Source organism: Vanacampus margaritifer, chromosome 5 (genome assembly GCF_051991255.1).
Source record: "Vanacampus margaritifer isolate UIUO_Vmar chromosome 5, RoL_Vmar_1.0, whole genome shotgun sequence".
Classification (NCBI taxonomy): Eukaryota; Metazoa; Chordata; class Actinopteri; order Syngnathiformes; family Syngnathidae; genus Vanacampus; species Vanacampus margaritifer.
The window spans coordinates 30,315,288-30,336,305 of NC_135436.1; the positions used below are offsets into that span (position 1 = coordinate 30,315,288).

The 21,018-nt window shown below is 43.0% G+C and overlaps 1 protein-coding gene across 2 annotated transcripts in view; it reads right to left on the reverse strand.

The window, feature by feature from the left end:
• Positions 1-5,811: 5,811 nt before the first annotated feature.
• robo1 (roundabout, axon guidance receptor, homolog 1 (Drosophila)) overlaps positions 5,812-21,018 on the reverse strand; it is a 251,878-nt gene continuing 236,671 nt past the window's right edge. For both annotated transcript variants that reach the window (XM_077565322.1, XM_077565323.1), the window contains 10 exons: positions 20,262-20,416; positions 18,594-18,944; positions 16,770-16,892; positions 14,721-14,865; positions 14,315-14,545; positions 12,624-13,078; positions 11,800-11,955; positions 8,263-8,508; positions 7,170-7,357; positions 5,812-7,095 (listed from right to left, as the gene is read on the reverse strand). In XM_077565322.1, coding sequence (XP_077421448.1) covers positions 7,081-7,095; positions 7,170-7,357; positions 8,263-8,508; positions 11,800-11,955; positions 12,624-13,078; positions 14,315-14,545; positions 14,721-14,865; positions 16,770-16,892; positions 18,594-18,944; positions 20,262-20,416 — 2,065 coding nt within the window. In that variant the 3' untranslated portion in view covers positions 5,812-7,080. The remainder of the gene's footprint in view (positions 7,096-7,169; positions 7,358-8,262; positions 8,509-11,799; positions 11,956-12,623; positions 13,079-14,314; positions 14,546-14,720; positions 14,866-16,769; positions 16,893-18,593; positions 18,945-20,261; positions 20,417-21,018) is intronic.

Below are 21,018 nucleotides of genomic sequence, written 5' to 3' on the forward strand. Positions count from 1 at the left end.
TTAGCTCCAGTGTTACCTAAGTGCCTTTCTTCACGCGGTTTCTCTGTGCCCCGCCATGTCTTTTTATTTTTTGGGGGGGCAATGGGTGTTTTTTTCCCCTTTTTATTGTATTATGGATGTTTTCATTATTTAGCACCTTAATGTATGAAAGGTGAAAGTTTTATTGACCGCGGTTGAGAACCACTGAGTTAGAGGGTCAGAGTTCACAGTTGCCGTGCGCACTTTTGAAATGGCTTGAGGCAATGGTGAGCTTGTGTTGGCATTTTAGGGCTGGAGGAGAAAAAGGCCTTTTTTGGAGCGTGTGAGCTCTTTTCAATATTTAGCTCTCAACTCTGCCGTCAAGGAGAAAAGGGAAGGCCCATTTATGCCAAATGTGACTTTTTCATCTGTTTTTGTAGCGTGCAGCTAATTGGGAGACGTAAAACTCATCGAAACACGTGTTCTCGCCTGCTTCATGGAATAACGTATTAGCAGGATAGGCAAGATTCCTCCAGCCAGGAATTGGACGCAATACGAGATGATGCGATGGAGCGAAAGGTTTGGAGTGCGAGCGCAAACCCGTCCCGTCCAATCTGAGCGGTTCCCGTTGAGTGGCGCGCATCTCGCGCCCGGCCAGACATGAGACCGACTCGGTCAACTGCCGGTGCGGCAGACAGGGAAGCGGTGCCGCGTTGGCACCGTGGGAACCAGTGGGACGGGCGCCCACATGTGAGCTGAGCCCAGCTGACGGGACCGTTTGCGTCCCGCGGCCCACGAAAATGACACGCGGGGGTTCAGAACCATTACGAGAGCGCCGTTACGTCACCACACCAACTACAAATGCAGATTAAAAGTTTGCCAGCAACAAAAAAAAAAAAAAAACAGGTTGAGAGTTAGGGTTTCAAGGCATCGTTACGTTTTCGCCATTCAGGGACCAAATTCAAATTGAAAAGAAGTTTTTCAAAAGAGTTGTGAAGTAAAATTTCAAGACAGTGTTAGGGTTTCAAACAAGAGTTAGGGAGGTCTCAAGCCACAGTTGGGCTTTCCAACAAGGGTTTCAAGTTACAGGTAGGGTTTCAAATTAGGGTTTCAAGACAGGGATAAGCTAGTATTCCAAACTAGGGTTTTAAACCAGGGTTTTTATTTCAAACTGGACTTCAAGTTAGGGTTTCAAGAAACGGCCCAAAAAAAAAGAAGTGCAATTTACATTCTGGAAAACAGTAAAAGACGGACGGACGGACGGACGGACGGCTGGACGGACGGACGGATGTCCTGCCACTGTCGGGAGAGGAGTTTTGCCAGTGATGAAGAGATGTGCAGAGATTCCAGGGTGAGAAGGAGAACGAGGGAGCAAAGGAGGTCAAGGTCCAGGTTAAATGCTCCATAAAGGATTGGGAGACGATGAAGAGCAAGATGGATGGCGTCCATTTATGGCACCAGCAAGCTAAAAAAAAAAAAAAAAAAAACCTGAAACCTGACAATGAAACCACCACAAGCTTTGTTGCAACCCTAATCGAGGACGGAAACGAAAGTTACTACCGTAACTGCGATTCTATGAGTGACCAAACAGAACCAAACCAAGTCTCAAAACCCTGATTTTATTACCTAACCGTGACTTGAAACCATATTTTGAAACCCTAACTTGAAACCATAACACAGGGTTGAAATCATCAATTCATGGTTTGAAATCCAAGAAACTCGTGCAACTCTAATTTGAAAACCTAATTAAAGACTTCAAACCTTATTTTGGAATATTAACCTTCATTTGAAACCCTAACACATCTTACAGAGCAAACTTAACCCTAACCTTAATTGGAAACTTTCTTGGATTCCAAATTTGAAAATCTAAGCCTTACTTAGTTGAAACCTTCCCATGCCGAACCTTTCTCACTGACTTAAAACTCAAATTTTAAAACCTAACCCTATCTAGAAATCCTAATCTACTTTGAACCCCTAATACAGGCTTGAAACCCCAACAGCAGTTAGCGTCCCAAATTTGAAACTGCCCGAAAACTGCAGTAAATACTAGTTGAGTTCAAATAAATAAATAAATGGTACTGTCATTTTGTACAACGCGCACGACGGCATGAGGCTAATGAGTGAAGGTGTAATATGCTAATAGATTGTGTGTGGGGGGGCGTGGCGGGGGGGGGGGGTATCGGCGTTGATTGCTGTGCACACAAACTGTCGGGACGCATTAATTGTTGATGCGTGTGAAAAATGAGAGCACCAAAGATGTCATTTCCTCCCGCTCGCAAGATCTTGCTTAATTGCAGGGAATCGTGTGTGTGTGTGTGTTGGGGAGGGGGGGGGGGGGGTTGGATGTGTTGAAATATACATCAAGACGGGGGATCATTCTAATTATGCGCAGGTGATTCAAATTTGGACCTCATGCTGGTGCTGCTGCACAGGAAGATTTGAAAGGACGCTTGATTAGGGACACTCGCACGTGCGAAGAACGTTCGAGAGCGTCGGCACTGATTTGCAAACATTATTTTGTTCGGCTTCAAACAAGTCTTGTGTTTGAAAGTCGCGTTTCAAATGTGGCTTTTTTTGGAATTCAATGAAATTATGAAATCATTTTTCCACATTGAAATGCATAAAAAAAGGATTCATTCCATCTTCCTTAAAAAAAAAAATCACCATTTTTACACACTCCATTTTGCACTCGCCAATATTGTCATGTATACAAATGTTTGCGCTAAACAAAAAACTGCAAAACTGTTCCTAATGTATTGTCCTTCCTTGTTCTTCTTCTGTTTTTGTTTTATTGGCAGTTGTCAAACCGACTCATTGGCGCCACCTACGGATATTTTCCTTCCACTGCAAGAAAGCCAAACATGACTTGACGGTGCCTGCATTTTGCTGCCATCTAGTGGCGCGGATCTGAAGTGCACCCGTAGCTCAGATTCTTGCTTGTACCTCAAGACAAAAACGAACTTGGCCAGCATAAGTGGAGGCACTCTATTTTGGCTACTTTATTTTGTAATGTAACTAAATTCTTGTGAATTGCGGGTTCCAGGTTAGCGGTCCTACCATTTTGCAGATTTTTTTAATTTTTTTTTTTTTACATTTATTAACTATTTCGGTCAAGTTCACGTTTATAATAGGTGTAATTCCACTGCTGACCACAAGATGGTGGCACGTTTAATTTGATAGTATAAATTTAACACAAGAAGAACAAAATCAGGAAGTGTTCAGCACAGCTTCTTTTTTTAATGTCATCCTTTGTAATCGTGATTTTTATGCCTACTAAAAATTGCACACACACACACATATATATATATATATATATATATATATATATAATGCATTACTTTGTATTATTTCTCGCTATTTCAGTTACAATGAGATAAGTCATGAAAAAGAAATCACACGTCTGTGGCTTGAGTCTTTTTTTTTTTTTTTGTCGCCATCACAAGCTTTTTTGGCAATTGAAGTGAGGACTTCACTTCCTTTCACTGTTTAAAGGATAAAAGAAAGCTCATCCGAGTGGCCGGCGGTCGTCTGTAGCTATCGATTAATATTTTACCACAAAAAAGAAAGAAAAAAAAAAAGACTAATGAGCTGGACAAATGGCAGCAAAGGTTAATACAATATTAAAAATGTCAGGAGATTAATGATATTGTTCTTTCCTCCACCAGAAGGTGACGAATCTTTTGCCCTTTACACTGCGTCGCTTCTCTCTATTTGCAGCTTCCTTCTTTTCTTTTTTTGCGTCCTTGTTTCCTTTTTTCCCCGCAGCAGCAGATGCTGAGAAGTTGACGTGATGCGCAGATGTCAGCACACCAACCGCAGCCATCCGTCTTCATTGGCGGCTGATGGAATTTTAATGTCGCAATCGAGAGTCTGCTGAGTGACTTCCAACGGCAAGCTGGCAGGCCACAACATTAGGTACGCCTGCACGCAACGACGGCCGCACGAAGGCTTGAAACCTGAACTTGAAACTCAAATTCAAAACTCAAATCCTAAATTAAGCCCTGACTTAAAACCATAACATTGACTTCAAACCCTTACTTATACGCTGCACTACTTTCAAACCTCAACCCCGGCTTGAAAATGATTGAAATCCTTGTTTGAAATAACCTTAATTAAAAACTGCGCTATGAAATTGATACTCTTTCTTACTGTAATCATGATATTAAAACTCTACCTCAAGCTTGAAACCCTACTTTCAACCCTCAACTCTGATTGTAACCTTGATTTGAAACCCTAACCCTAAATTAGGCTTTCAAGACAGAGTTATGCTTTGGATTTGGTGTTTCAAACAAAGGTTAGGGTTTCCAATTTCGGTAAACATCAGAGTTAGGGTTTTAAAGTTAGGCTTTGAAGTCAATCTTACAGTTTTAAAACAGGGTTTCAACACAGGATTTGGGTTTTAAATGAGGGTTTCAAGCCGGGCAAAAGGTTTCAAGTTAGGTATTGCGATTATTCCAGATTTGGCTTTCAAGTTTGAAAGTCTAATGCTGGTTTCAAACCCTAACTCTTGTCTTCAAACCCTAATTTGAAACGATAACCCTGGAATGAAACCCTAACCCAGGTTTGAAACGATAATAATGTGTAACCCAACCCGGTTTTTGAAATTCTAATGCTTGTTTAAAATCACAATTTCAAAGCAAGCCCTCAATCGGAACGCTAAAACCTCTGGCATGAAACTCAAATGTTATTCAATGAATAGCTTAACTAGTGGCCAGCGATGCGTTGGTACGTTGGCCAGGACTCGGGTCCTAGCGACTGATGCTGGAAATGGATCCTGCAATTGACTGGCAACCGATCCCGGGTGCCGGAAATGGCCGCCTGTACGCCACAAAACAAACATTTGCAGCTACAATAGTCATACACCACGTTAGCAATGTAGCCTCGCGAGTGTATTTCTAACCGCTTTAACATTGTCGTCATCGAAAAAACGTGCTTTTCTTTCAAAAATTAAGGAATGTCTTAGCAAACTTTTGAATAATCCGAGAAACGCTCAAACTCAGCTGGCCAAAAGGAGAGCCGAGAAACAGACTTTGTAACATGAGGAGCTAAAGCGCCTCGTGTGGCCGAGCAGCAGATGGTCGGATGCGCTCGGATGCGCTCGGATGCTCTTCTGCGCAGATCTTCTCCAAGCTGAGCCGGACCGGCATCCTCCATCTGGTGCTCACGACTGGACCAGGACCACAAGGACCTCGATGACAAGTCTCAAAAATACTTCCGTGGCGTCACACCAGCGACATCACAAGTCTTGCCTTTTAACATGTGCAAATTGATTTATTATTTTTAGTTATTTACCCTCGCAGCAAAATCAAATACGGTTTGCATTTACAGATGATATTTTAAAATAGCAAGTTAAAGCTTATTAGAAATGTTGCGATAAGCAGGGATGTCGAGGATTTGCTGTTGGGAGCGGCACAAGTCAAATCAAAGCCATAATTATGAGGGGAAAAATGTAGAACAATAATAATAATAATAATAATAGAAAAAAATAGGCTATATAGATTGAAAGGTTGATTTTTTTGATGAAAAAAATAGAACTAGAACTACACATTAAATTGCAGGTGTAAAAAAAATAAATAATAAAAAATGTAAATTAAGGACATTTTTAAAACAACAAGACCTGTAAAAAAATGGAAAAAGAGATAAAAGTACATATTAGATCAAACGAGCAAAAAAGACCCATCAGCCCAAAAATCTGTTCTAGAATAATTAATAAATGGCAAATTGTCAAAAGTGTCAAAATATTGCACACAACTTTTAGGGAAAAAAAAATCGGCCAGAAAAAAAATATATCTTGCTTGAATGACCACATTTATTACGTCATGATGGACAAATGACAAAAAGTACACACACGCATCAGTTTGATTTTTTCTTTTATTATTCATCCATTTTTTTTGTTTTTTTGTTTTCTTTTTTTGCGTTATGAAACAAATGTTTGCAGATGTCCGATGAATAAACAACAGCAGCACCCTTTTGCTCCCTTGAAAAAGACGGACGGGCCTTCATCGCCTGTTTTGTCCACCAAAGAAACTCTTCATCGTCTCCAGATCGTCCCTCTCGTGCCTCAAAGTTGACGTGACATTCTTTTAAGTGCATTTCGTCAACAAACGGAAGCTTTTTTTTTTCTTCTTCTCAGTCGGTTTCATGTGCAATCGCTGATATTACCGTCGATGCCACACAAATATTTACATTGCAGCTGTGACTTACATGAACTGTCCTTTTTTCCCCCCCTCGTCACTTGAGAACCCGAAAGGGAGACGCATCTTTGTAAAACGGCTAACCTTATCATCATCATCATCATCATCATCATCATCATCATCATCATCATCAGGATTAACTCGACTCTTTAGCCTGTACCTGCGTTTTCCTGCCGGTAAGACAAAAAGGTTAATAGATAAAAATGGTTTAAAATAAAGTTTAGTGATTGTGCTTTTAAAACCAATGTAAAACAAAAACAAACAAAAAGCAAATAACATTGACGACAACACAAAACATAACAGTGCATTACAAAGAAACAACCCCCCCCCCCCCCCCCAAAAAAAAGGACGAATCCCAAAGTGGCACACTCTTGGGGTTGCTAAAACATATTGCAGTTTACAAAGATGGATGGAAATGATCAAATATTTATATTTACTGGCATAATAAAATTAGCATTTGTATTAAAAAACAAAATGGGGAAGACAAACTGAGGTACCACAATGGGACAACACATTTGACATACTGTACGTATATTTACACACTCAAAGTCCAGCCCTCTCTGCTTGCATCTTACAGTAACGCGTGTGACGCGTGTGACGCGTGTGACGCGCGTGACGACTCGACTCCATGACAAAAAAGCTCTGGAGCCTTTTTTTTTTTCTCTCTCCCAAGACTTCACCTCCATATTGCATTTGAATTCAACATAAATATCCTAGCGAACGGCCCACGTGATCGCACCGTTCTTTGATTTCCGTAACTTCCCAGCGGTGAGATAAAATAGAAGCGAAAAAAAGTAGACATCAGCAGTTTCCCGGAAAGAAACGCTGGGATGAGCGGCAGCTGACATGGCGGACAAATACTGAGATCATTAAAAAACTAAACAAGGGTGCTCTGCAAAATCCAATCAAATCCTCCTTTTCATCTTCTTCAGCTTTCCACCATCTGGACAAAAAAAAAAAAAGCAAAACAATGATGTTAGCGTGGCACATTTTTGATGGCGCTCCAATATTTTGTACCTCCAGCTCTTCATTTCCTGTTTGGAAAGCGGCGGCGCCGCCGAGGCTGACGTCGTTCCTGTGGCCGGCGTCGCCTCTCCGCCGCCCCCCCGAGCCCCTGGAGGACATGGAGCTGGAGGAGCTGGGGTCTCGCGGGCCGTTGACCGCGGGAAACTGCGGCCGGCTGTAGGGCAAGATGTCCTCCGTACCTACGGGCACAAACGGGCACAAACGGGCACCGTCGTCACGGGGGAGCAACGGCAAACTTCACAGCCGTTTTCTGGCCAACGCCAAGAATGACACGTTCACAAGTCAGCATCATCCATCTGTTGAGCAGATGGGGTTCGAATTTGGGAGAAATCACACAAAATCGACGTCTTTGTCTTTTTAGCCAGTGGAATTGGGCATCCGCAAAGCAAAATGGCAGACTTCCTCACGTTTGGCTTCTTTTTTGTTTTATTCCTAGAAAGAAATTATGAGAAAAAAACTAAATAAATTTCCCAACCCTGCTACTAAACTTTTGGGTATGATAGCAAGTAGGGATGGACCGATTATCGGCCGAGCTGATTACCGGTGCCGATATTCAGCATTTTGACGAATATCGGCATTGGCCATTTTGAAGAATCTTATGGCCGATTCATTAAAAAAAAAAAAAAGTTAACTTTCGGGAACTCATGAAAAAAAAATATATATTTTTTTTATTTTCAGAGATGCTGCTGACCCTGGGAACTCTGCGCCTTCTGTTTTTGTTTGAAATAAGTAAGATAAGTAAAAATGTAATACTTCCGATATTTTGGAATATTTTATTTACTGTAGAAAACAATTGTTTAGGTTTTTATTTAACTTTTGAAAACATGCTTCTGCCGCTGGGAGATGCCGGAATTTTTTGTTCGATTTTTAAAACAAAGATGGTTTATTAACTAAGATTTTTTAAAAAAAGTCCAATATTTTACAAACCCTAAAAGTTGCTCAATGAACATAACCGGTGAACAACGGCCTCCTTGACTACTAATAATTGGTATCGGCGCTGAAAAAACTCATATCGGTCTATCTCTAACAAGTTGTCAACTTTCCATCCAAAATGGCCGACTTGCTGTGTTTTTATGTGTCGTACCTGCTTGTTGGCGCCCCCTGTGGCCGCCTTTGCCCCCCTGCGCTCTTTGTCTGTCCTGGACCTCCCTGCGTTCCGACGAGCTGGTTCTGGGGTCCGAGCCGTCTTTAGGTCGGAAGCCCCCGGTTAGCGCGGCCGCCGCCCCTCTCTTGTCTCCCGATTTGGGCGAGACCACCCCCCGGCCCTCCTTGGAGGGATGCGTGGGGGACTTAAGCACCGCTGGCGGAGGGATGGGTGGCGGCGGAAGATCTGTGGCGGAAACACAGGAAGTAAAAACACATTATGGATGCACTTGACACGCAAAGACTACAAGAAATCCAAAGTTAACAGTTATGACAAAAGGAGTCAAGCACGGGGGTTGGGGGGTTTGGGGGGTTTGGGGGGTCGGACTTTGGCAGGGAGTGGGCTATATTTTGCTTTTCTTCCACATGGACTGAGCAAACAAGAGCAAAATGAGGAGGTCAAAGGGGCGGAGCAAGTTGGCGGCAGAGGCGAAGGGTGTTTTCATCAATTTAATACCTTTTTATGAGAGACGATTCTAAGTCTGGAGCAAATAAAATGATTGAGACGTGTGCACAAGAATAAATATTGGATCCTGTAACGTGAAAGCATTTCTAATAATAAGAATTAAAGGCGGCAGTTTGTGTGTGTGTGCTTTTATTTTTTGTCTCTAATGTTTTAATCAATTGAATGTGTCTTTATGGGAGAGTTTGGAGCATAAGAAATACAGGAAGAGATTCATCTTATAATGTAAAAGCTATAATAAAAAAAGAATATGAATTAAAGTTAAGAGTCAGGTGTTTTCCCCTTCCTGATTTAAATCAATTTAATATGGAGGAATATTCTCAAATAAAATAAAAACATGGGCATGTGTGGAAAATTACAGGGATATGCATTGGATCCTATACCCATGAATAATAAGAATTAAAGCTGAGTGTCACAGGCATTTCCCCCTTTTGTTTCCAATCAGTTTAATGTGTCTTTATGGGAGAATATCGTCAGTCCGGAGCAAAGACAAAAAACAAAAACAAAACAAGAATATATTGGATCCATAATGTCATAAAAAAAAGAAGAAGAATAATTAAAGCTGAGAGTCAGCTGTTTACGACCCTTACTTTTAATCAATTTAAGATGCTTATATGGGAGAATATTCAAAGATTGAGAAAATACAAGCCAAATATCCTGCTACCGAGATACTGAAGTCATTGGAAGAAATGCACCAGTTCATGTGTCTTTTTGGTACAACATCTGTCTGGAGCAAAATAAATGGAAATCGTTTGATATAATAATGATAAGAATTAAAGCTGCACAATGTGCCAAACACAATTAACCTCATCATGTTTTTTTCCACAGTCGTCAAGTTAAAAAACATTTAGAAAATGTCCATAAAACGAATCAAGAAAAAAAACTTCCGACCACGCAGCTCGTACAGGCCAGAGGGGCTGCAGCGAGAGACAGGATGGGGGAGGGGCCAAGGGGGACCGGGGGGGAGGCAATAACCTCCAAATGAAAAACAATCCATTCAGATCAAATATAATCAGCAGGAGGACAAACGGACGGACGGACCGAGCTGCCGGGACAGAACCGTCGTCGCTCAAACAAAGACAGAGAAAGAGAAGGAGCAAGCGGAAGCTGATGGTGGGAGGGGCAGGAGGGGGGCGGGGGGGGGGGGGGTGTTGAATATATAGCCGCTCCACTGGCTGTGGGTGAGCTGGATATGAAATGTGGCTGTCAAGTGCTTCCAACACTCGAGGGCAGCGGACACCAAAGAGGACGGCCAGCAGCACACATCCGCCCGCATCCGTCTGCATCCGTCCACATCCGTCCGCGTCCGCGTCCGTCCGCATCAAGTGTGCACCAATGCATTCGCACCACTTTCATGCCGTAATCGTGCCTTAACCAGCACGCCACACTTTGCATGAAGAAGAAAAGCAGACTTTCGAAAGCAGTCACTCAAAAGCTTGGATTGGGTTCGACAACAACAAAAAGCAGAATCAATCATTTTTAAAAAAAACAACAACAAAAAGCACAATCAATCATCATTTTTAAAAAACAACAACAAAAAGTGGACCAAATGGATTGGCATATTCAAAAGATCCCAACAAAAAGTACACAAACCTCCCAATGTGGGCGTGGCTGCCAATGCCATTTTCTCACTGGCCTATCCGCAACAAATCCGAATTCTGCCTAGCAACAAGCAAAGTCAGGAAGAACGAGCAAACGTGTGGCAAAAACTTGATTATTTCGCAACATTTTCCGATGTGGTTTTATGTTTCTGATGAGTTTCATGAAGAGTCGAGCGAGCGAGCCTTGCTGTCGTCCGGCAAAATTGGCCAAACGAGCTCCCCGGACACTAAAAAGCAGCCTTGGTTGGCCTCAAGCCACAGACGCGACGCTCAAAACAAACCTGATGCACTTTGCAACCCCGAGGGGAGTTGATTGCACGCACACACGCAGTCGACATGACAATATTTCATAATATTCTGCATGCTTGTGGTTTCATGGAGATCAACGGCTAATGTTGCATGTGGAGGCCTCTTTGTCGCTTTGCAAATCTATTTTGGGCTCAACGTTATTATAGGCTGAACATGTTCCCATTTACAAAAAAAAAAAAGAGGACGCTTGCCCCGGCCTGGAAATTGTGCTACCCGTCGCAAACACGCTGTGTCCTTCACCTCCTATTAGTTACGCAATGCCAAACGGACATCTTCATGAATTTATAAAAAACCCGGACCCCCGAACAGGACGTAAAAAAATGGTCTGTCCTGCCAAATGTCCTCACAAAAGAGGACATTTGCCATTAGCATCCACCGTTAGCTTATAATGGCACCTTAAACTATGAGCTGAATTTGAGCTCGGAACTGAATTTAGCTGTAAAAAAAAAAAAAGCATACAAAATAAACATTGCCTATTGAAACCTGATTGGTTTAAATTGAAGTGTTTTTGTAAAATGTAAAGTGTTGTTGAGACGAGCCAAAAGTCAAGCGTGCGCATGTCACGCTATTGACGCTAATTACAGTCGTCGACTCTTTTCCTTTACTCCAGGTCATTTTCAATGAAATGTTTTCCAAGTAACTGCCATTAAAGTGTCTCAGTACAGAATTCACTTATTCTTGGATCACTCCTCTACATTTTTTAATATAAAACCAGCACTGTTTGAGCTGTTAGCAGCTAGCTAGCCTCTTCAGACGAAAACAACCATCCAGGGACACTAAACACCAAACTCTCGTGGATCCTGCATCAGTTCCTTGTCCTGACTCATAGAACACTTCGGGGAACCCCACCCAGTGTGTAAATATTTGCTAGCTACGCCGTTAGCACCAATAGCACTCTAATACTGATTTCCACGCTTTCTACACTGTAAAAAAAAAATCGACAACCACCACTAATAGCACTTTTTTAAATTGTTCAGCGGCATATCGGAAGCTTGCTCGTACACAAACTCTAGTTTGCAACAACAACAACAAAATCAAGTCGTGGCTTGTAACTGTATTGTTTTCCAATCATGGCGATCAAACGGAGCCAATAATCGTGCGCTACCTTCATTGTAGGCTTCACGTCTCGGGTTCCCCGCTGTCGGGTGCTGCTTCTGCTTCTTGGGAGGCCTCCTGTGCACCGCCGCCATGTTCATGCTGCCGTCCGTGGACACCGGGCTGCCGGGTCGGTGGCCCGACGGGTTGATTTGGTATTTCCGCGCTGAGGGGAACAAAAAAAAAAAAAAAAAAAAAAACTGTAGTAGAGCAGGAGCAGGGTTATCTCACGGAAGTCGTGTCTGCGTATGAAGGACCGAAACTGACAACATTTAAAATAAATACATAAAAAACAAATAAAAAAAAAAAAAGAATAAAAGTGGAAACAAAAACGGATATAAACATATAATTACAAAATTAAATGCAAAAAATAAATGGACATAAAAACAAACAAAAATATATGTCCATTAATAAATAAATTTGTCATTTTTTTTTTAAATCCAAAAAACAAGATAATAAAAAACAAAAATAAATATAAAAATAAATGGACATAAAAACAAACAAAAATATATGTCCATTAATAAATACATTTGTCTTTTTTTTTTTAATACAAAAAACAAGATAATAAAAAAACAAAAATAAATATAAAAATAAATGTGGAAATTAATATACAAATTAGGGATGCACGATAATATCGGTGGCCATTAATTATTGGCAATTATTGCGCAATTTGGCGTCAAACAGATAAACCAGGTAATCAAGAAATCTGCTGATAATAATAAACATGCCACGTTGGTCCATCTGTTGTGTTTTGGACTCAAGTTGTGGCAGTTTTGGTCTTCCAAACCTGACCTCGACTGACCCGACCGACAACCAGCGGCGTAAAAAACTTACCCGACAGCGCCGCGCCTTCCTGGCCTTGCGTGGCGGGATGTTTGGCCACCCGCAGGGCCGAGTACTCGGCGGCGGCCGCCACGGCCTGCGCAAAGTCGCCGTCGGTGAAGAAGGAGCCGTCGGACGAGCTGACGGCGCTGGACCTCCCCGAGGAGACATTATCTTCCTCGGAGGCGGAGCCCCAGCCGTTGATCATGGAGCCCGTCACCGAGCTCTCCAGGTCGCCCATGCTGGACGCCGGCGTCTGCTCCATGCCCCGCAGCAGCAGCCGGCGCGGGTGCATCTGCGGGTGCGCGTGGGGGTGCGTGTGGTGGTAGTGCATCTTGGCCACCTCGGCGTCCGTGTCCTCGTCTTCCTCGGGAATCTCCTCCTCCATGCCGTCCGTATCCATGTAGCCATATGTGTGTGAAGGTGAGAGGGGCCTGGGAGGGGGCGGCGGGCTCACAGCATGGCGCCTTGCAAGACAAAAAGGAGGGGGCCAGTTCAGGATGGTGACAACTTGAGGACCTAAATTCTTCTCTGGGCTTTTTTTTCTCTCCAAAAAACTAGTTTCATTTAGCAAAATGACATTTGGTGGTCATGAGTAAAAACACGGTCTCTCGAAGCAAATAGACACAGGAAGTCGGCCATTTTGTTTTGAAGTTTCCATTTTAATCATGTTGGCCATTTCTGGATGTCCTACAAAGACAGATTTTGACTGACGGTGGCCAAATTTGAACCTCGTAAAACTTGACGGATTGAAGTTTTTGTCATTGCCCGTTTGCAGAACACGGTGACGTGAAGTTGGACATGTTGCTGTCAATCACAAAACATTACGAAAATGCGAACCCTAAATTCCGTTACTTAAAACGTCAATAAATTTGGTAGGCGTGCTTTTTCTGAGTCAAGCCACAAGAAAGTCTCAAGAAGTGATGCCTGGTATTTATTCAGCCATTTTGGTTTCAAGTGGCCATTTTAAGGCCGTTCCCAAAGACTAAGGCCAAATATTTTGTATGATTGTTACCAAATTTGTCAGCTAATGAATCAAAATTTGAAAAGTTTAAGTTTTTGTAATTGTGTGGGGCAACAGTTTGATCATTTGCCATAAAAGCCCACTTTGACAATATGAAGTTTGGTAGAAATGACCTACAAAATAGTCTCAGTCATGCCCAAAAAGACAGAAGACGTCCGTCGTGTTGCTTTCAACGTCAAACATGGACTGGGAGACAAAAGAATTGATTACGAGCATCCGCTAAAGACATTTTTAAAAGGGGGAACAGATTATTGCTGTCAAGTTAAAAACAACCAAGTATTAAAAAAAAATAAGCTGAGGGAAAAAAACAACCAAGTTTAAAAAAAACATGTATATATACAAAAAAATAATAATTTGAAAACAACAACAACTACCAGTAAGTTACAAACAACCAAGTATAAAAAAAAAGTTGTAAAAAAACAAAGCAAAAAAAAAAAAAATCAACTAAGTTAAAAACAACTAAGTGTAAAAAAGTTTTTTTTTTTTTTTTTTTAACTTTGGGGGGCAAAAACTACATTAAAAACAATCATGTATAAAAAAGTTTTTTTGGTTAAATTTGAAAAACAACAACAACTACCAGTAAGTTACAAACAGCCAAATATAAAAAAAAAAAAAAAGTAAAAACAGCCAAAGAAATCAAGTTGAAAGCAACGATTGTTATTTTGTGACGCGCGCGTACCTGCGCTGGTGGCCGTCGGGCGCCTCCTGCAGCATGGGCGTCATCTCCTCCTGCGGCGAGGGCGTGAGCGTGGCGGTGGACTGGTGGCTGTAGGACACGGCGGCGGGCGAGGAGGCGGTGCCGCGGACGGGAGGGGTGGGCCCCCGCTCCATCTCCTCCTCCTCCTCCAGCTCGTCGGGCTGCAGGTACATGTAAGAGGGCGGCAGGGAGCACTGCATGTCTGCCTCGCAGCTGCCAACCACCGAGAGGGAAGTGAAGGCTCATTATTTCCACATCATTTGCCGCAGACGCCGTGTTTTTCCACACGGGAAAACATGTGCTAAATATTCATGGCATCCCTCCATCAAGGTTTGACACGGATTAACCCCCCCCCCCCCCCCCCTCGGGCGCATCATAGCCGTCATACCTTTCTTCCATTGACAGCGAGTAGTCGTCGGCGCTCCGCGACGGGGGCGGGTTGGCGGGCGGCGGGGGCAGCAGGTCGGCCCAATTCATTGTGCTCTGTTTGGGCAGCTTGGGGGTGCGCGTTCCCTTCTTCTGACCCTGGCTGCCTGCTCCGCAACAACGACATTCAAACATTGAATGGGCTCTCACGCCGCCCCTTTTTCACGGCATATCCTCAAAATGGAGCCGCAAAACCACAGCTTTGAGTATTTCCTCCCACGTTTCAAAAATATGCATGTTTGGTCCAATTAAGACTTGAAATCAAACTCGGCTGAAACTGGTGGACGAGGTTGGGGCCGTTTGTGCCTGCATGATATTTTGCAAGCCACCTAACACCCCCCCCTTTGTTTTTTAATTTTTTTTTTTAACAAAACGAATAATGTTCTGAACTGTTATAAAGATTAAGAAGATTGAATTCGTTGTGGAGCTGTCAAGATTATTAAAAATTGTCATTTTAATTGTTCACTGATTTCTATAGTCTTTCATGAAAGATGACTGATTATCTTCTGTGTTTAATCAAAATTAGACATTTGCAAACACCAGTTTTTACTTTTACCTCTAAATGATTATTTTTTTAATCGCTTATGAATAGGAAGAATGAAATTGTGGTCAATCTTTAATGACAGAAAAGCTTGGCAATTAAATGTCACTCATTTGTGGGGATCATGTGAGCACATTTGTGAGTGTCACAGTAGGAGCTTTGAAATTCCCCCAAAATGAGTTTTGACCGCATGTCCCTGAGATGTTTTCGTGCATCCCGTTCATCAAATTTCCTGTCAATTGATGAAACTGGTGACAGGGGCTGATTTAAAAACATTTTTTTTATTTATTTTTTTTGGCGCTTCCAAAGGGCGCTAAGTGAGTTTTGGGGAGATCGCGTTGGGGGAAAATGCAATTCACTGGCGGGAAGAATAATCCCAAGCAACGATTCCAAGAGAGCATTTTGCAACCACCTTGTGCTGAATGCCAAATGATTGACAGATAACTAACAGAGCGTGAATCGGCCGCAGAATAAATGCATGAATAATGCTCAGACTTTGTTGAAATGCGTCCACGTGCCTTTCAGGGCTTCAGTAATGGGAAGTGCAATAAAGCCAGACGTTCGTTACCCCCCCGGCAGTAAACGAAAATGCTGCAGAAAAAAACGAAAGCAAAAAGCGTCCAATTAAGAGCGAGCGTGTGAGCCAATGAGCTGTGAGGCCTAATGACGGCAACTCGAAATGCAATATAAGAATGGAGACGCGGCATTAAGGGTGGCAGCCTTGCATGCCGTCACCATTTGTCCTTGTCCCCGAGAAGACACCGCAGGGGCCCTCGACGGCACTTGCGCAATTAAAGCAAAGCCAATTAACAGGAAATAAAAGTGAAATCAATGCAAACGATGCAATGACTTGCAAAGAAATGAAATCAAAGAGAAGTCTATAGATGAAGATTCCTTTCATGTTTGACGCTGGTACGAGGGGTTCATATTAGTGGTAGGACTTGATCATGTGAAAAATAGAACAATTATTATCATTGTTATTATTTTAATTGGCTAAAATACTAAAGCATTCTGGCAACCACAAGAAATTGTGTTCAATAATATATATTTATATTTACAGCAAATCTACCAAATGATATAATAGACTCTCCTTTCGCCTTTGCCGTTCTTTGAAAAAAGAAAAAGTGGACTGTACCGATCTCATGTCTGAAATGAGGCATCGATGCCATCTACTGGTGGTTGTGCATCAATAAAGTTGTTAGCAAGTTTGAAATTTACAGTGGAAAAGCAAAAAAACACATTTAACAAGTACACTTGTATGCTACTTTTTATTTTTGTACTTTCTTCTCTCGCTTGTTATTTAGGCAGCTTAATCATAGGTTCGCCCCCTGGTGGTTGGCTGACCACTGGTGGGGAAAGCATTTGATTCCTGAATTTGAGTTGTACAAATGGCGCCGATCCAGTTCGTTTCATGGTTGCGGCTGAAATTGTGATCCCGATCAACATTCAATGACTCAAGCGACGTCTCACCTGAGGTGCTGCTGCTGCCTCGGTCCGAGCTGTTGTAAGATCCGCCGGTCATGTGGCTGTCGTGGGTGTGGTTGTAGGGGATGGTGGCCGGCACCATGGGGGGGTCGCCGCCTCGGTAGCGATCTGATTCGGCAAAAGGGGAGGGGGGGTCAGCAAAAAGTTTTCCTAAAGATCAACTACACAGAGACGTATTGGGCATGTGGTTTTGACGCTGCCGGGAAGGTTGACTGCACAATGAGATTAGTTTTTTTTGGAGTGGGGGTCGTTATGTAGTCATCGCCACCCAAAACGTATCTTCCGATAATCGGGCTTTATTGTTGGGAGCAGAACGTTGAATCTGTCCAGTATTTACAATCTTGATCAGTCTTGGGAGTATCCGGTCAAGTTTGGATGTTCAAAATTGCTAGCATGTCTTTAGCGCTGCCCACAACGATAGCCAAACATCACAATACCAAAAATATCACGATATGAACCTCACGGTATGATAACTATCACGATATTGTGGGGCGGTTGGTGATATCGTGTCTAAAAGCTCACTTTATTGTCAATATAAAATATATAAATAAATAAAATCACATAAAAAAAAAGCTCATATTGGAGAAAATGTTTTTGTACATAATAACAGCAATGAGAAATACGCTTGGCAATTTCATTGTCATGTGCTCCTATTGGCTCAGCGGTGCAAAGCATCATGGTCTATGTAGTTCACAATGTTGCGCTTGGCTGAAGCAGGCCAAAAGCAATGCATAGTTTGACGGAGTTGTTGAAAAACTTTGCTTGTATGACTGATTTATAGGCGTGATCACCGCTGCAGTTGCCAAAACATTCCTCATTAAAATGAAACTGCACTAATGAACTAACCACCAGAGGGTGCTAGAAGACGACGATATTGTGGCACTTTTAATATCGCGATATTGCCGTTATCGTTACCAATTCCCATTTCCACATTTTTTTTTGCTTTCAATTCGTGTTAATGTGAAAGAGGGCCAAAAAAAAAAGTATCTTTCTGCAATAGTACTTGACTTATATTCACCTCAAAGCGCTTTACATGTTACTACTGATGACATCAGTAGCATCAAGAGCAACTGGGGGTTCAGTATGTTGCTCAAGGACACTTCAACGTGGTCACAAATGGCATGGGATCGAACCCACAACCTCTGGGTTGGGAGACGACCACTGAGCCACGCCGCCACCAGATATGTGACAAATAAAGACATTTTAAAGAATGGCAGCCTTAGTAGACACGTTTCAGCATGTTAGTAGCGTTAGCAATTCATGCTAGGCAATTCATTTGAGTTGTTTGAACATGCAAACGCAGAGAGAGAAAAAAAAGGCCCAAACGGCACCAAATGTGTGCTTTTCCTCAGCTTTGGCAAGGTGATGGAAACGGAGCGACAAAAGACAACGTCGTCTTTTCCTTTTGCAAATGTGACGCTGAAGATGAGCCTTGGAGATGATCCAGAAGTGGAGCAGCAGAAGAGATGAGAGGATGATGAAGGGTTAGATTAGGGGTGGCCACGTCCACATGAGGTCACAAGATCAACGTTAGGAGGGAAAAAAAAGAGCAAGCGGAGAAGCTTTTAACGGAATGGCGGTCTGCAAATAGCCCACGGGTCAGACATTGGGCACCCCTGGGTTAGATGAAGTACACACACACACACACAAAGGCTGAAAGAAACGTGGTTGGCGTCAGGATGAGTCATGGATGGACTTGCACATTGGAAAGACTGAAGAAGAAGAAGGAGGATGAGGAGGCTGATGGCGACGACGAGGACTTTGGGGGCCATTTGGGCTCCTGGCGAGGGCGCCTCTCGGCACACTCACCCTTGTTCAGCTTGTTTTGCTCCACGATGCTGTACTGCAGTTCCTGTTTGGGCTGCAGGACGGCGCCGGGGGGCTTCCAGCAGTGTTTGTCGTTCATCTCCCCCCCGCCGCCGGCCGGCGCTCTGTCGTTGTTGCTCATGATGGACGACTGGATGAGCTGCGTGGTGGCGTACGGCGTGGGCTGGCCGCCGGCGCCCAGGAAGCGGCCGTCCTTCAGGTTGGGGCTGTTGAAGGTCTTCATCTCGTTGATCTTGTTGGACAGGTCCACGTCGCCGTACACCCCCGGCTCGGGCACCAGGAGGCCGCCCTGCTTATTGTCCATCTGGCTGTTGTAATTGGCGATGCAGTCGGCTGGAGGACATGCGGAGGGTTACTTGACTGAGGCGTCGCCATTGGCGAAACGCTTGCAAAACGTCGGGGGCCGTTGTATGGAATAATTACTCATTGTTTGCCATTTCTTTTTAGTGTCACACGCACGCACACGCAGGTGCCATGCAAAGGCCTGCACTTCCTGTTAAGCACGTCACAGCATGTCAAATGTGGGTGGACGCATGCAACATTTATTTCATATCAAGGATTACTTGTACTGAATAAGCCACTTACCATTTTACGCTAAATTTCAGCTGGCTACTTCGCGAGCTCTTTTTAAGGAAAAATAGAAGCTAGACGGACAAATAACCAACAATCAAACTAGTTGCTGTGTTAGCTGCTTTTTACGGATTTATTGTATGTTTGTGTATGTATACGTACCTTTAATTAGATAAACTGACAAATAAGTAAATAAAAAGATATATGTAGATTGGTAGAAGCTTTTAAGCGCTAGCTAGCTAGCGCTTAGATAGATAGATAGATAGATAGATAGATAGATAGATAGATAGATAGATAGATAGATAGATAGATAGAAAGAAAGAAATAAGTAGCTAGCAGGATTGTAGACAGATAGTTAGCTATAAGCTAGGTAGCTCATTAGCTTCTTACTGGCAACTATGGTAAGCTAGCGCTTAGATAGATAGATAGATAGAGAGATGGATAGAAAGAAAGAAATAAGTAGCTAGCAGGATTGTAGACAGATAGTTAGCTATAAGCTAGGTAGCTCATTAGCTTCTTACTGGCAACTATGGTAACTAGCGGGCTAGCTAGATAGACAGACACCCCTGACCCCTGACCCAGGAGCCAGACAGCCAGACTAGACAGATAGACAAGGAAGATTGCTTGCTATGAAGCTAGGTAGCCTGTTAGCTGCTTTTAAGATTTTACAAATGATTTATTTTTGTTGTTATTGTATGTTGTATAGCTGCTCCTACACAATTCACAGTCGGCTATGTACCAAAGCAACATCTCTCGTTTTTTCTCTCTTTTGGCGCATTCCTTTTTTTTTTTCTTGCCCGCAAACGTCAACTTCTGCCTGGGAGAAATCAAACACAGCCGCGTGCTCTTAATCCTAATATTTCCTTTGTGCAGGTCGCGCTTGTGGAGGGAGAGCGAGTGAGCGAGCGAGCGAGAGAACGAGCGAGAGCGACTCACAGAGGATAAGAGAGACCTCTCGGGGGAGCTAACCCAGATATCACACTTTACTTCCTGCCGGCAGCTCCCACCTTCGTCTTATCTGTGGCATTCTTATTGTTTGCGGCTTTCTTTGGTGTTGTGTTGTGTTTGTGCGGCACGTACCGGGCCGGCTGTACGTGGCCAGGTTGCTGTCGCTGTTGCCGTTGCTGGCGGCGCAGCAGTTGATGCTGCAGTTGTTGTGGTTGGAGCACGAGTTGGGCCACGTGTCGGCCAGCCAGGGCTGCGTGGCCGATTCGCCCATGTTGAGGAGGCCCGGCCTGCGGGAAAAACAAAAAAACACAATTAAAGCTCGTTTGAAAAAAACACTCAAACAAACATCTGAATTCATCCAATCAGCCGTCGCTCCAAGTAACTTTCCTCATTGGAATTCATGTAAATTTCAACCCCCAAAAACAAAAAAGTGTTTGTTAATAAGAAAAATAGCACTTTACTGCATTGTACTTTATAAAAACAAACAGTAATAGCATGAATTCAAGTGAATGTAAAGAATTATTATTACAAACTTAGTACTAGAGTTGTAATTTCACGAGGGGAAAAAAAGTATTTCAAAATAGAACTTCATTTCTGTCATTTTCTGATCTGGCTTGCACGTAAACGTTTTTTCAAAACTCAACGGCGTTGTGAACGAAGCGTGGTAACATCACAACCCAAAGAGAAGATTATGTGCAGTTTTTTTCCATCCAGCAGCTGAGAAGAGGGAAACGACAAATCCGGCTTTAGTACTTTTTTTGCCTTTTGGACACACACAACACGCGCACACACAAACAGAACAATCCCGGCTAAACAGATTGTGTGCGTGCTCGACAACATTTTCCCGCAGCCTCCAGCGGCATTAGCAGACTACCCGGATTAGACAAAC